This window comes from Castor canadensis, chromosome 2 (assembly GCF_047511655.1).
Source record: "Castor canadensis chromosome 2, mCasCan1.hap1v2, whole genome shotgun sequence".
Taxonomy (NCBI): Eukaryota; Metazoa; Chordata; class Mammalia; order Rodentia; family Castoridae; genus Castor; species Castor canadensis.
The window spans coordinates 192,629,093-192,643,800 of record NC_133387.1 but is presented as its reverse complement, the minus strand read 5'-3'; the positions used below and the strand labels follow the sequence as shown (position 1 = coordinate 192,643,800).

General features: G+C 39.8%; 1 protein-coding gene across 1 annotated transcript in view; it reads right to left on the bottom strand.

The window, feature by feature from the left end:
• Positions 1 to 5,946: 5,946 nt before the first annotated feature.
• The window catches only part of Slc35f2 (solute carrier family 35 member F2), a 66,242-nt gene continuing 57,480 nt past the window's right edge, over positions 5,947 to 14,708 (bottom strand). The window contains exons 8-9 of the mRNA XM_074066796.1: positions 12,624 to 12,723; positions 5,947 to 7,790 (exon numbers count right to left, since the gene is read on the bottom strand). Of these exons, the coding sequence (XP_073922897.1) occupies positions 7,666 to 7,790; positions 12,624 to 12,723 (225 nt within the window). The 3' untranslated portion in view covers positions 5,947 to 7,665. The remainder of the gene's footprint in view (positions 7,791 to 12,623; positions 12,724 to 14,708) is intronic.

Here is a 14,708-nt window from a genome sequence, read left to right as displayed (position 1 = left end):
CTCTACCTGAAAAATAAACTCAAGGCAGAAAGGACTGGGGAGTCTGGCTCAAGCAATAGAGTGCTTGCCTAACAAGGGCAAAGCCCTGAGTTCAAACCTCCCCAGAACTGCCTCCACACTTCATACCAGAAACAAAGGTAAACTCCAGAGGGATTGAATAATTACATGTAAAAGATAAATTCAAAAAGCAAGTAAGAGGAAAAAGTATGTAAAATTTAACTCAGTAAGGAATTTCTTAAACAAAACCCAGAAGATAAAATCCAGAAGGAGAAAAGCTTAGAGATCTGATTGCCTCAAAGTTAAGAATTTCTGTTCAACAAAGCACACACACCAGTTACCAGTAGGCTGTGACAGATTAGCATATATTTACAATGTATAAAACTAACAAGGAATTAATTTCTATGGTATACCAGGGTCATCTGAAAAACATGTAAGAAAGAACATTCATTTTTTTTCAAAGGAAAACAATATGAGTAGGTGACTTACAAAAGAGAAAAGCCAAATGACCAGTGGCCTCATATCCCTCAAATCAAGGTCTTTCTCTTCCTCCAACACACTTTCTTCTCTCATCCTATACTTTGAGCCTATACCAGTCAGTGCCTCAGCTGAATGCTTCCCCGCACACACACCGGAAACTTCTTAAAACTATCCCCTACTTGTCTTTCAGATCTTAGTTTAATGTTATCTCTTCAGAGAGATGCTTCCATCCCACCACCATTCTCCACCACATCACTCTGTTTTCCTCAAACACTTATCATTCGGAGACATATTCTTCTTTGTCTGTTACTAACTCTTCTCTTACCAGAAACTTAGATTCACAGAGTAGGATGTTTATCTGTCTTGTCCAACCTTCTATGCCTACTGCTTGACACAAAGTTGGTATTCAACAATTATTTGTTGAATTCATGAATAGATTAATGTATGAAGAAGGTCTTCTTGCTGGCATAATGAGTTTTCCAGGCAACGATATTCAATTATAATCAAATAACTAATTAATTGGATCTTGCTAAGCCATGCCAAGCATCTGATAGGAAACTGGACAGGGTGACCATTTAATATACTCTTTCTAAAAATAGTATTGTATGAGTCAAAGTCACAGTTCCCTTGGATACCTTTGTTTTGACTACAGTTCCCAGAGCTCATTATTTGAGTCAAATGGATTAAGCCAATTGAAACTCAACCCTTTTTAGGACTATGCACTTTCTAAACACCATCTGTGAGAGAGGCCATGGTGTATTCCATCAACAGGATGTGGCGTCTGTGCTGAATATTTCAGCAGGCAGAAATATTCTAGCCATGAAACTTTGGAACTGAACATCACTGATGGTGTCTTCCCACTTTAATTCTATGGAGTGACATTCACCACATGAAAATGGAAAATTATATTTTGCTAGATTCCATGGGGGAAATTTTGGTAAGTTTCTTATGATCAGGTCTCAGAAGGAAGCAAGATGTCTTGGGTACCACATCTGCCATTTCAATGAAAGGATAGGGGCCTTGATTTAACAAATTGTTGAATTTATTTCAACAAAGTGCTGACATGCTTGGAAAAGCTGTCATTACAGCTTCTCGGCATACCACACGATTTCTAATGATCCACTTATGTAACCTTCGCTTGTCCAGTGTAAGATGAGCCTGTTCTGTGGATTTGCAAGGACGTCTGTTTATGAGGCTTTGTTTTGTTTTGTTCTAACTTAGATGAGGAGTTACATTAAGCATAATCCTAAATCTTAACACATTATCATCACCCCATGCAAAACATCTCTCTGGCTTTGTCTCCTTAGTTTTCCCTTCATTTCTCACTAATTGATGTATTTTACGCATAAGCATAAATCCTCACAAAACTTGCATAATTGTGTTTGTGATTTTAAGCATAATTTCAATCTGTTTTTTCTTCTTACCACTTCAACACCACTTTTAAGATATATCTATTCCTTGGAGCTGGTGGAGTGGTTCAAGTGACAAGAGCACCTGCCAAGCAAGTATGAGGCCCTGAGTTCAAACCCCAGTGCTGCCAAAAAAAAATTTTAATGAAAAAAAGATGTATCTATTCCTGTATTAATGTCTACCTCAATGCTCCTATTTTATTTATCTACCATATTTTAATTATCAATTATGCAATTATTATTGCTATTGTCAACAGAATCTTATTTTTCTAAATTATTTTCAAGCTTGCTGTTAATAGTCTAGACAGGAACAGTGATGATTCTTTTTAATTGTTGCTTTTTATATGTTGATCTTGCATCCAGAAATTTTGCTAAATATTTTTTATTAGTTCTAATATTTTTAGCATGTTGAACAGATTGTGTTTTATCTCTTTCTTTTGGCTCATTATATTTCTTGTGCCTTTTTTCTTGTTTGAGCGCTGACCCAGCCTTACTCTACTAAGTTAATAAGTAGTACTGAGCAAGGAAAGTCATGGTGGTAAAAGACTAAAGAATACAAATATCCACACTGAGGGACCATTTGATTAAATATGATAAATCCATGCTGAAGGGTAATACACAACTATAAAGCAAAATGAGGAAGACCTTTTATTTTGATATGGAATAATCCTGATATGTATTACTGAAAGAAAAACAAGGTGCAAAACTGTGTATAGTATTCTCCCTTTTATCTAAGAAATACAGAAGAGCCAGGCACAGAGGCGCACTCCTGTGATCCCAGCACTCTGGAAGCTGAGGAAGGAGGAGCTCAAATTCTAGGCCAATGTGGGCTACAGAGAGAGTTTGAAGCCAGGCTGGACTACATAGTGAGGCCGCATCTCAAAAACACAAAACAAAGGAAGGAAGGAAAGAAGGAAGGGAGGAAGGGAAGGAGGGAGGGAGGTTACAAATAAGAGACAGGTTGGGGAGGCGCTTGCCCCATTAGTCAAATGTTATCAGATTGACAATATATCACTTGGATCACTAGTTAGTAACACTCTTGTCGGTTGCACGGAACCTGGAAGAGAGCTAATTGCCTTTAAATGTTTGCAATGCCCTCTCTCGAACCATCTCCTAATCTCTCACATGCAGGCTTTGAGCTACAGACAGACATCTCTATTTTCTCCAGCTAAAGCCAGGACAGTCAACATCTAAATCCCAGAGCAGTGTCACCTGTGGCCTTTCATAGAGCCTCTGTGAACAGAGCTGCTTGTCCTCCGCTTGTGCTGCTTCCCATAGGATGAATTTTGTGCCTGTGACTCAATGCTATAATAGACTCATGGAGTAACGGTCAATGAATGTGCCATGACTGAGCTTGGACTCTGAAAATACCCTCACAGCTTGAGTCACAGAGTATTTTGGTGGTACTATGTGTTTAAGAAGAAGCCTCTACCATGGAGTGGTTTGAGAAAATGGTGTATGGCAAGGTAAACATCATAAAATAAACATGAAAAAATTATAAAGTTCTGCTTCCCCCCAAGATGGCTGGTTTTAAAAACAAAAATTATCAAATTACTTAGTATTATTTTCTTATCTTAAGGGTGGGGATGGGAAGGCCCAAAGCACATGTACAATGTACACGTGATAACCCAGAATGGGACCAGGTATTCTTCTTAACTTTTATTTAACAAAACAGAGATGGAAAAATACACAAGCTGTGGTGTTTAACCAAGATCATAAGGCTAGTTAGTAGCTAGGGTGAAATTTCAGACTTGCATCTTGCACTGTCCCCAATAGATTGTACGCTATGAATGCTGAGTTGTGCATCTGGTATGTGTATGCTGGGATCAGATGTGGAAAATACCGAAAAAAACAAGGTGAGTTAATCTGACCCAAGGAAGACTAGTGTTTTGAAAGCCCAGATGGATTAGCTCTCTATACACACAGTTGCTGTATGAAGTATCCACTCTCAAGAGACTTGGATCAAGGTCTCCGGGATTTAGAATCTCAGAGTGCTGCACACATCACCACCACTACCACCCCACACAGGGAGCCATCTCTCACTAACTGCCATGGAGCAAGACTTCCTCTGCTGTGATGGACATAATGCCAGAATCAAGCATGATTTTTCCAGGTGGGGAAGCATCAAAGTATCAGTCCAAATGCTATGCCTGACATGAGAGCATATGGGAAAGAATGTGTGAAAGAGGTAGCAAGAAGCTTCTCCTTCCATGAGGTCAAATTTTCAGTTTTATGGATAGATAATAAGTCTGAATGCAATCTTAGAAATCTTTTGGTCTCAGTTCCTACTTGAGTTCACATATTAACTATAAGCAGGAGGAAAGCTTGGCATCCCTGCCTCAATTTTGCATCTGTCTGTGTCTAAACCATTCCATTCCTTGGAATCCAGGAAGGACAGGGCTTATCAGTAACTTGTTTACAAAGAAGGATGGAGGAAACTGTCCCAAAGGAAGGGAACATCAGAGCCTCCCGAGGACAAATAATAACTTCTGTGAGATGCCTCCAAAAATAAGGACTGACTTTGAGCACATGATAAAAGCGAGAGCACACAAGGGAGGGGTGAGGATAGGTAAGACACCTAAAAAACTAGCTAGCATTTGTTGCCCTTAACGCAGAGAAACTAAAGCAGATACCTTAAAAGCAACTGAGGCCAATAGGAAAAGGGGACCAGGAACTAGAGAAAAGGTTAGATCAAAAAGAATTAACCTAGAAGGTAACACACATGCACAGGAAATTAATGTGAGTCAACTCCCTGTATAGCTATCCTTATCTCAACTAGCAAAAACCCTTGTTCCTCCCTATTATTGCTTATACTCCCTCTTCAACAAAATTAGAGATAAGGGCAAAATAGTTTCTGCTGGGTATTGAGGGGGTGGGGGGAGAGGGAGGGAGCAGAGTGGGTGGTAAGGGAGGGGGTGGGGGCAGGGGGGAGAAATGACCCAAGCCTTGTATGCATATATGAATAATAAAAAAAAATAATAATAAGGACTGAGATGATGACTAACCAGGCCACATCTGTGACTGGGACTGTTTCACTATACCTTTTACCCCTTGCCCTAATTTTTGGTCTATTTAAATTTAAAGCTCATGTCTGTACCCTAAGATGGCTGAAGATGGGCTGAATGCTTACTTTGCCTCTTCCCATGGCATATCCCAAGCCATGTAATAAATCTTTCTCTGCCCTTAAAAAGGGCAGAGGGAGGGAGGGAGGAAGGAAGGAAGGGAGAAGGAAGGAAGGAAGGAAGGAAGGAGGGAGGGAGGGAGGGAGGGAGGGAAGAAGGAAGGAAGGAAGGAAGGAAGGAAGGAAGGAAGGAAGGAAGGAAGGGAGGAAGGAAGGAAGGAAGGAGGGAAGGAAGGAAGGAAATCTTGAAAGCTGATGTTTACAGCCCAAGTTGAGACAATATGGGGGCTTCAAAGTAATGCAATCTGAGATAAATTGGATTTCTTTCACCCATTATTAATTATTACAGTGGCATTACTTCTCAGGCTTTTGGCTAAAATGAAGTGCAGAGTGTCAAAAACAGAATTCAGCTGAACAAAGGACCCCAGGAATCTCTTGTTCTTGGATTAATGCAGGATTTCTTTTCCAAAATTTTTATTTCAACACTGCCACCTAGTGTTCAGTTCCCTCATTGACCAAACCTCAGGATACCTGTTGAAAGGAATGCTGTTCAACTCTTAGACAGGAAAGCCAGTATTCTCTGCCTTAAGAAGCTGCCTATGATACATTGTTGAGAACAAAAAATAAAATTACAATAAGTTATAAACTATGTAGATCCATACATGTGGATTTTGTGTATGTGTTCGGGTAAACTTTTTCATATGTGTATGCATAAAGATCTACAAACCTCGTTCAAATTATTCTCGATGATTATCTCTGGTTGTTGGGATTTAGGGAATTTTTGTTATTTCTTTATTCTTATCTGTTCTTAACTTTCATAACACTCTTCAATCATTTATGTAAGTTGGGAGAAAACAATTTTTTTAAAGAGAAATGAGAATCCATCCAAAAAGATTATCTTCTAAATGTAATCATATTCAACAAAACTTTATTGAGTATCTACTGTGTACACTGTATTCTTTTGATTTTCAAGTAAAGTCAGATGATGTCCTTCTAACATAATGTTAGCACCATTTAGTGAGACCTTCGCTATGTGCTGGCACTCTGCTAAACATCACATTCTAAGTCTTAAAACAATCCTAGGGGTCAAATTACTGAAGTGAGAATGCTGAGACTCAGGTTAAATAAATTACCAAGGTCACAAGGATTGTATGGCAAAATGATTATACTAGGTTGTTTTCATTATAACAACAATGAGTACTTGGAGAGGAGGTTGCTACTTGGAGTTTGAGGTTCTCATCTTACAGAGAGAAGATCCAAATTTTCTTATTTGTTTGGCTGTGGGCTCCCAACACTCAAGGAGGATTTTGAGATTAGAAGAGCATATCCCATACTCTTCTTTATTTATACTGTTTACCACCACAACAGGGTCCATATGGAATTGGTTATATGATACTTTATGTCCAGCACCTCTTCTACAATTCTCTATGATTTTCCATCCTGGGAGGTCACAGCCATAGGGTACCAGATATAATCTGAGTGGTTCATATGGGCTAAGGCATAATGCAAAGTAAGACAAGTTTGAATAGAAGGAAGTCTATGAGCATAAAAAATCCATTGGACACCATATAACCAATACCCCAGGAAAGCTATAAAATGTTGGACTGGCAGAGTGGTTCAAATGGTTGAGCACCTATCAAACCCTAGCTATGCCAAAAAAAAAAAAAAAAAGACATAGAATGTATCCATCACCCCAGAAAGTTCCTTCATGTGCCTGTCCAATGATTTGCAAAGCACCCAAAAACAATTACTATTCAGATTTCTAGTTCCATAGATGAATTTGCCTAGTTTTAATCTTCATAATTTCATAAAAATGGAAATAAACAGTAGGTACTTTTTTGTTTTGGCTTCTTTCATTCAACATAGTGTTTTCGAGGTTTATTAAGTACTAAATTCCCTTTGATCACTGAGTTGTATTGCATTTGAGAATTTGTCTCAATTTGTCCATTCTTCGATTGGTGGATGTTTGAGTTGTTCACAATTTTTGGCCATTATAAGTAAAACTGCATGAAGCATCCTTGTAAGTAGAAGGCCACTGTACTGATGACCTTCATTATCTGCAAGAGAACAGGAAGTTGTCCCCACCTTCAGTACAGTACAGCAATGAGGATGTAACGAGAGGAGACCTGGTACATATGCCAGGTGGATAGCTGGACCTGCAGTCTGATGCTTACAGGCAAACTTTTAGATGCAGTTCATGGCCTGCCAGAAGGTGGGGAAGTAACAGAAACACAACAGGACATTCTGAGTGGAGGAATGCAGTCACTTCTTATGCGTTCAGTAAGTGTTACATATGTGCCCCATGATGCATTTGTCTTATTGGTAGAACGTGTAGCAATATAGTGGTTCTTCCAGCACCTAGTGATACCTTCCATGTGCAAGAATTTGGGCTCCTCCAAAACCAAAAACACAACACACCATGGGTCAATTAATCAAAATCACATCATTTTTTCCAGATTTGGAAATTAGCAAAGACAACTTGATAGAAGAAAAGGGAGCTGTTGAAGTAGATACAGTGCTACACTGCGGAGAATCTACTGTCAGGCAATTTGGAGTAGAAATGCAGGATAAGTAGGATTTGGTGTTCCTTAGTCAAACAGCAGGTGTAACATATGATGGCCCTAGTATGGTTTCTCCAGAGGTCCCCAGAGGCTGTGATCAGTATCTTGACCAAGACCTGGTAACCCACAGAGTCCTGACAGGACCTCTGAGTGCAATGCTCCTGTCTTGATGAACTTCAGAATCCACAGATTCTCTGCTTCCTGAGGAAGATGATACTGGAGCTATTGAGATGGGAAAGGAAGGAATAAACCATCAGAAAGGGCAAGGAAACCAAAGAACCACAGGGTTTTTTGACTGACAGTCTTCTGATCCAAAACTGCTAATACCTTATCCTGAATCATGTATCCCCTGACTAGATAGAAGGCAACCCAGAAATTCCACACTGGAGATTCTCCAAAAGGCATTTCCTAGGTACAATGTTCAGCAGGTAGTTGAATATTTTCAGACTATAGGGTAGGAATGTCAGGTTGAGGCAAATCTATTTCTATTTTATGGAAAATTATAAAGGAGGCAGATGAGCAGGATGTGGTTCCAAGAAAATGAAAAGCTTAGGTGACAATGGAAGAAGTCCAAGAAATCAACCACAGACTCCAGACGATTAAAAATATTCAATAAGGAAAAACATTAATGTACTTAATGAGTAAGAGTTCAGGAAAGGGGTGGAGGTATGGCTCAAGTAATAGAGTACCTGCCTCGCATACACAAAATCCTGAGTTCAAACTCCAGTACCACCAAAAAAAGAGTTCATGAGAGTTTGAAAACCAGGTGTACTTGGTTTGAGGAGGCAAATTGTGCTCAAAATAGAGAATATGGGAGTTTTAGACACAAATGTACAGTACTTCTGGGGAATAACAAAATTTAGATTTAACACAAGATAAGCTACTACAGAAAAAAATCGAGGTAACAGTCGTTGGCATTAAGGTTCAAGGGTGGGTAATTCACCTCTTCTTCCAAGTGATGAAAGAAGTTGAGTGAGAAACCTTGTAAGTCAAGTTTCAAAGTCTTTTTTGAAGGCTGGAGAGTTGACCAGGAGGCAGAAGTTGACCATACCAAGAGATGGAGGGTATAAAAGTAAATACAAAACAGGAAGAGAACAAAATAAAATGTCAGTCATATAGCTGGAAAAGTATTTTTTCAAGGTAAGAAAAAAATCATATTTTCCATTGGGCCAAACTTTGAAATAATACTGTTGGCAGCAAATTTTATTGCCATGGTAATAAAGCATAAATAGTTATTAGTTCCCACCAGAGAAAAGATTCCTGCTGTTAGGTTTTTAAAGAAAATTAATGATTTTTTTTCAAATTTGAAAGGCTAATTCTTAAATGTAAAAAAGCCTAATAATGTTAGTAAATGACCTAACAAATTTGGGGGAGGGTCCTCTTTTGCATTCAGCAAGGAAGATACCAGACAATTGCCCTAAATGCACTGAGAGTATATTCTCTTTGGAAAGGAATAGGATAGCTTAAAGTCGTTAATACTAGTCACATAATTTGATGTGGACACACTTGAATCCCTTGGAGGCATCTCTCAAAAAAAAAATGTGCAATGGCTCGCCACTGCAATCCTAGCTACACAGGAGGCATAGGTAGAAAGATTGCAAGACCCTATCTGAAAAATAACAAGCAAAAAAAAAATGTGAGGCCCTGAGCTCAACCCTCAGTAGCCAGTATCACCAAATAAATAAATAAATAAATGAACATAACATCACAACACTCAGAGTATGGAGGGCTGCGTTCCTGAGGATTAATAGGCTTGGTGTCCTGGGACAGGGAGGAGTGTTCTATTTGGAGACTCTGAACATTTTGAAACTGTTTGACTGCTAAAGATGACCCCTGGGCAGGAGACACTCAAACCAATTCTATTCAAGTTGAGTCCAGCTGGCACCTTAGGAGATAATTCTGTATAAAATTAAAATGTTAAGCAACATGTCTGGATAAATTTAGGCGGCTTATATTGTTCATTCTCCATCAAAAAGCCACTTTAGACAGGGCACAGTGACTCACTTCTGTAATCCTAGCTAGTCAGGAAGCAGAGACTAGGCAAATCCGGGTTCAGGGTTACCCTGCCAAACAGTTCTCAAGACCCCATCTCAGTCAACAAAAACTGGGCCTGATGGTTCATGCCTGTTATACTAGCTAAGCAGGAGGCATAAATAGGAGGATCACACTCCAGCCTGGCCCAGAGATGACACCACAGTGTAGTTAGTCATCATGCTAACTTGCAGAAGCCCTCTTGGGTTTGCAGGTGATTCCGGGGAAGACAAACGCTCCTATAGAGAGAACTCCTTACTAATAAGGACTTTAAGTTCAATAGTAAAAATAAATGTGGTACAACTGTGCCCCATTTTACGGAGCAGTTTCTATTCCTGACTTTACCAGTAAGTCACTCTGTGTTTCCTTTATTTGGAGATCTTCTTCTTTACTGTCAACATAGAAACCAGTGTGTATCTCAAGATAACAAAGGAGGCAACAAGATTATGAAACTTGAAATAGCCAAAATGTCTGAAAGGAATGAGATGCAAAATCAGGAGGCAGCACCAGCAGCCTCAAAAGTTGGTGGCCCCAGATACAGTAAGCCTGCCTTATTTGTCATGATCAGAAACAACAACAAATGAAAGTGTGCTGGTGGTTCACACCTGTACTCCTCACTACTTGGGATACTGAGATCAGGAGGATTGCAGTTAGAGGCCAGCCCAGACAAATGGTTCAGAAGATTCCATCTCCAAAATAACCAGGCAAAATGGGTTGGAGGTGTGGCTCAAGCAGTAGAGCACCTGCTTTGCAAGTGTGAAGCCCTAATTCAAAACCATCCCACCAAAAAAAAAAAAAAATTAAGTCAAAAGAAATTTCAAAGACAAAGATTTTAAATTCCCTCACACACATTACACCGCCCAGTTGATGATGAGAAGGTCTCAGTCCGTCTCATATCATCATCAGCTGTGTTTAAGTTGTTGGGTGATCTGCTGAGTATTGCTCTGCTCTTGATTTTGTGAAAATGTCTCCCAAAAGTGCAAACGGCGCCCCAAAAGCAAAGTAGAAGTTATGGTAATCCTCTCAAGCCCAAAAAACAGCACAAAATGTGCTTAATTGAAATGAGAGAGTGACAATTTGAGACTGGTTGGAAGACAGCACGTTTGGCGGAAGCGGGGGGGGGGGGGGGGGGGGGGAGGGGCGGCGTTGCAGAATGCGGAAATGACTCGAGCATGCGCGGTTCAGTGCTGAACGTTGTGCGTCTGAGCATGCGCACTCTCTCCCCAATGGCGGCCGCCTTGAAACCCTGTGCCCATACACACCCAGGCCTGTCCAATTGCAGAGGAGCAGCACCTTGATGCACAAGCTCTCACTTAATCCTCAATTTTTAGTTGGGGAAACTGAGAGATGCAAATCAAATCACCTTCTCCAAGCTCTCCAGCGACAGGCAGAGCCAGGCCCGCGCCTGCGGCTGCTCACAGTCACCTCACCAGGCTGGGCTGCCCTGTGCTCACCAGGCCTCGGGGCCAGAAGAGGTCTCTGGTCAGGTCCTGCGGTGGCCACCATTTATAAACTCCAACTCATCCAGGGTTTTTTTGTTTTTTAAGCTTTAGATGAAGAAGTACATCTCTCACAGGTTTAATATAGTAACACATTAGTTATCCCTGCTGGCATTTCCAATAGCTCTCAGGGAAGCAGGCCTGTGTCTGGGAAACAGTCAAAATCTGAAGCTCAGAATTTATTCTCAGATTCCCAGGGACTTAGCAGGTATCTCAGATGGCTGCATTTGGGTACTATTAAGGTGCAACAAACATGTTAATGTGTACCGCTCATAATTCCCTCAGTTCTTAGTAGGACCTCTGTGTATCTAAATAATGAGTGAGTGTGAGTGTGTGTGTCTGTGTGTTGCTGGGGATTAAACTAAGCATTGGGCATGCTAGGCAAGTGCTCTGTCACTGCTACCACTGAGCTAACACCTCCAGCCCCAAGACTGGGGGAGGGGGGTTATTGTTGCTTTATTTTTGTTTTGCTTGTTTGTTTTTTGGAATACTGGAGTTTGAACTCAGGGCCTCAAGCTTAGCTCTATCACTTGAGCCATGTCCTCTGTCTTTTTTGCTTTAGTTATCTTTCAGATACTGCCTCACATTTTTACCCCAGGTCAGCCTTGGACTGTGATCTTGTAGCTTGAAGTACAGGCATATACAACCATGCTTATTTGTTGAGATGAAATCTCCCTAACTTATTGTCAAGGCCAGCCTCAAACCTCAATCTGTCCAATCTCTGCCTCCCGAGTAGCATGAGCCACCTTGCCCAGCCCAAGACTTGGAATTTTTTTTGTTTATTCATTTGTTTTGTTTTGTTGCCTTTTTGGGGTTCATTTGTTTGCTTGTTTGTTGTCTTTTGGAGACAGAGTCTTGCTGTGTAGCCTGGGCTAGCTTTGAACTTTTGATCCTCCTGCCTCAGTCTCCCTAGTGCTAGAATTACAAGTATGTACCACCACACCCAACTAATGTTTTTTTTAATTAAAAACAATACCTTGCAATCTGGTCATGTTTTCTATTTCCTGCACACATCACTGAGTTTACTATTTTATCAATAATAGATAACTTAAGTATTACTATTTTACCATGACAACACCTCACAGTGGCTAAGAATGCAGGTCTTGGACTCAGACAGAAATGGGTATAAATTTGCATCTGACAGTCTTTTTTTCTTTTTTTTCTTTTGCAGTATTGGGATTTTGAACTCATGGCCTCATGCTTGCTAGGCAGTTATTATACTACGTGAGCCACTTCACCAGCCCTTTTTTGTGTGTGTATTGTATATTTTTGAGATAGGGACTCACTTTCTGCCTGGGCTAGTCTAGAACCACAATCCTCCTGATCTCTACCACCTGAGTAGCTAGGATTACAGGTGTGTGCCACCAGCACTCAAATTGACAGTCTCAAGGATACACAGAAATACCCAAAAGTTAATCCCAAGCAAGCACATAGTATAATTGCATTTCTATACCCTTTTGAATTTGGACATGAACATTTGATTTGCTTTGGCCAAAGAAATGTAAGAGAAAGGTACATATGTCACCTCTGAGGAATACACAAGAGCCAGAGAAGGCTGGGGACAGAACTCCAATGGTAGAGTGCTTGCATATAATGAACAAAGCCCTGGGTTCAATCTCCAGTACCTGCAGGAAAAAAAAAGATAAATAAGTTTCAAAAGAGCCAGGCAGAAATTTTTATTATTCCCTTTTTCCCTCTGCCATTACCCTGCATCTTAGAGTGGGGATAACTTGAGACAGACCATAATGGAACTATAGTATGGCTAGAAGTTAAATGTTTGTCATTATAAGCTAATAAGATATTTGCTATTGTTTGTTATAGCAGCATAATATAGTCTGTTCTGACTAATACAGCCTCAGTTTTCTCATTTGTTAAATGGGGATATAGGTATAACATTGTAAAGCTTAAACAATATAATGCATGTTTTTGAAGTGTAGTACTCTGTCAAACACTATTTCTAGATCAATATGAGCATAAGAGAGGAAAAAAATTAAAGAACCTCCTCCTATCATCCAACTTTTTAATGATAGGACAAATTTCTTCATCCCCAAGAAATCATCTGGAGAGTCTGTACAACTGCTTATCATATGTTCAGCTATGCAGATTCTGTCTTCCAAATATGGTCATTTTCACCAATGTGCATGTTTACACTGTGGTGATCATAATTTCCTCTCTACTTAATTTGCTTGTCACACTGCTCAGTAACATGTGAGCTAGTCATACAAAATATAACCTACTGATCTAGGCTGTACTTTTTCCAAACTGGAATAGTATTTCCTCATCATGTAACTTATAAATATTTTTGTTCTGCTGCATTTTAGCTGGTGCCAAGAGTGAGACTTCCCAGGAGGGATTAATGTGTACTTAATGGGTCCATCGTCAAGCAATATCCTGAACAATAAATCGTCCTTTAGTTTCTTACATCAGAATTATTACTATTTACCCAAACCAAAAATAGTGTTTCATAAGTTTAAGAGCTGACAGAATGTAGGAAAAACACAGTTAATCAACAAATACAGGTACAATAATAATGAGTCTGTTATTTTTAAGTCTTTATGTTTGGTGCTTCATTGACTATTAGAAAGTTTGTTTCTGAGCTTCCTCATTGCATTTGGTATACCAGAAAGTAATACAACACATGTCTTAGTCCACTCAGTCTGTTATAAGAAAAGTCTCAAGGACTGTTGTTTATAAAACAACAGAAATTGATTTTTCACAGTTCTAGAGGCTGGGTGCCTGCAGACCTAAATGTCTGATCAGGGTCTCCTCCCTGGCTTCTAGATGGCTACCTTTACACTGTGTCTTCACATGGCAGAAGTGGGGAGGGAGCTCTCTGGGATTCCTCAAATAAGAGTATCAATCCCATTCAGGAGGACTCTGCTCTCATTTCCTAATCACCTCCCAATACCTCCAGATACCATTACATAAGGGATTAGGGTTCAACATAAGAATTTTGCAGCAACACAGTGACTCTAAAGCAAAGCACAATCTCCATCCACAAGGATCTTGTAATTAAGAGGGTAACATATTCACATGAATTTCTAATAGGGTAAATTTGCAATTCAAAGAAAAAGGTAGATCTCAAATTCAGTATTTTTCATAGAATCCTCATTTTTCCTATACTGTATAAATACCCTAAACCAACTTTTGAAAGTCCTACAGGTCCATGGTCTAGAGCAGTACACCACTCAGTTGCTCAATACAAGTTCCTACACACCCCCCACCCCGCCCCGAGACAGCGTCTCACCATGTAGATCAGCCTATCTTCAAACTTGTTATCTTCCTGCTCCAGCCACCCAAGTGCTAGGATGCTTAGTCAAATCTGGCCCAATAAGTATATTTTTTAATGGATGTAAGTGCTCTGGCTCCAACCAACAATTTAATTCCATCATTATCCCCACTAAGAAATCGGCATATGTAACCGTTTAGTTATTTTATTTCATCTTATCAGTTTCATTTTATTAAAAAAAGGTGTGAGAATGAGGTCCATTGATGACTAACATATAAATGTTATACTTTAGAAAAAAAATGGATAGTGTTTGTGGAAATAATGAAGGTAGTGCATCTCTAGCCTCAATTGGGATCACTGGACTCTTAAACCATGATGGGA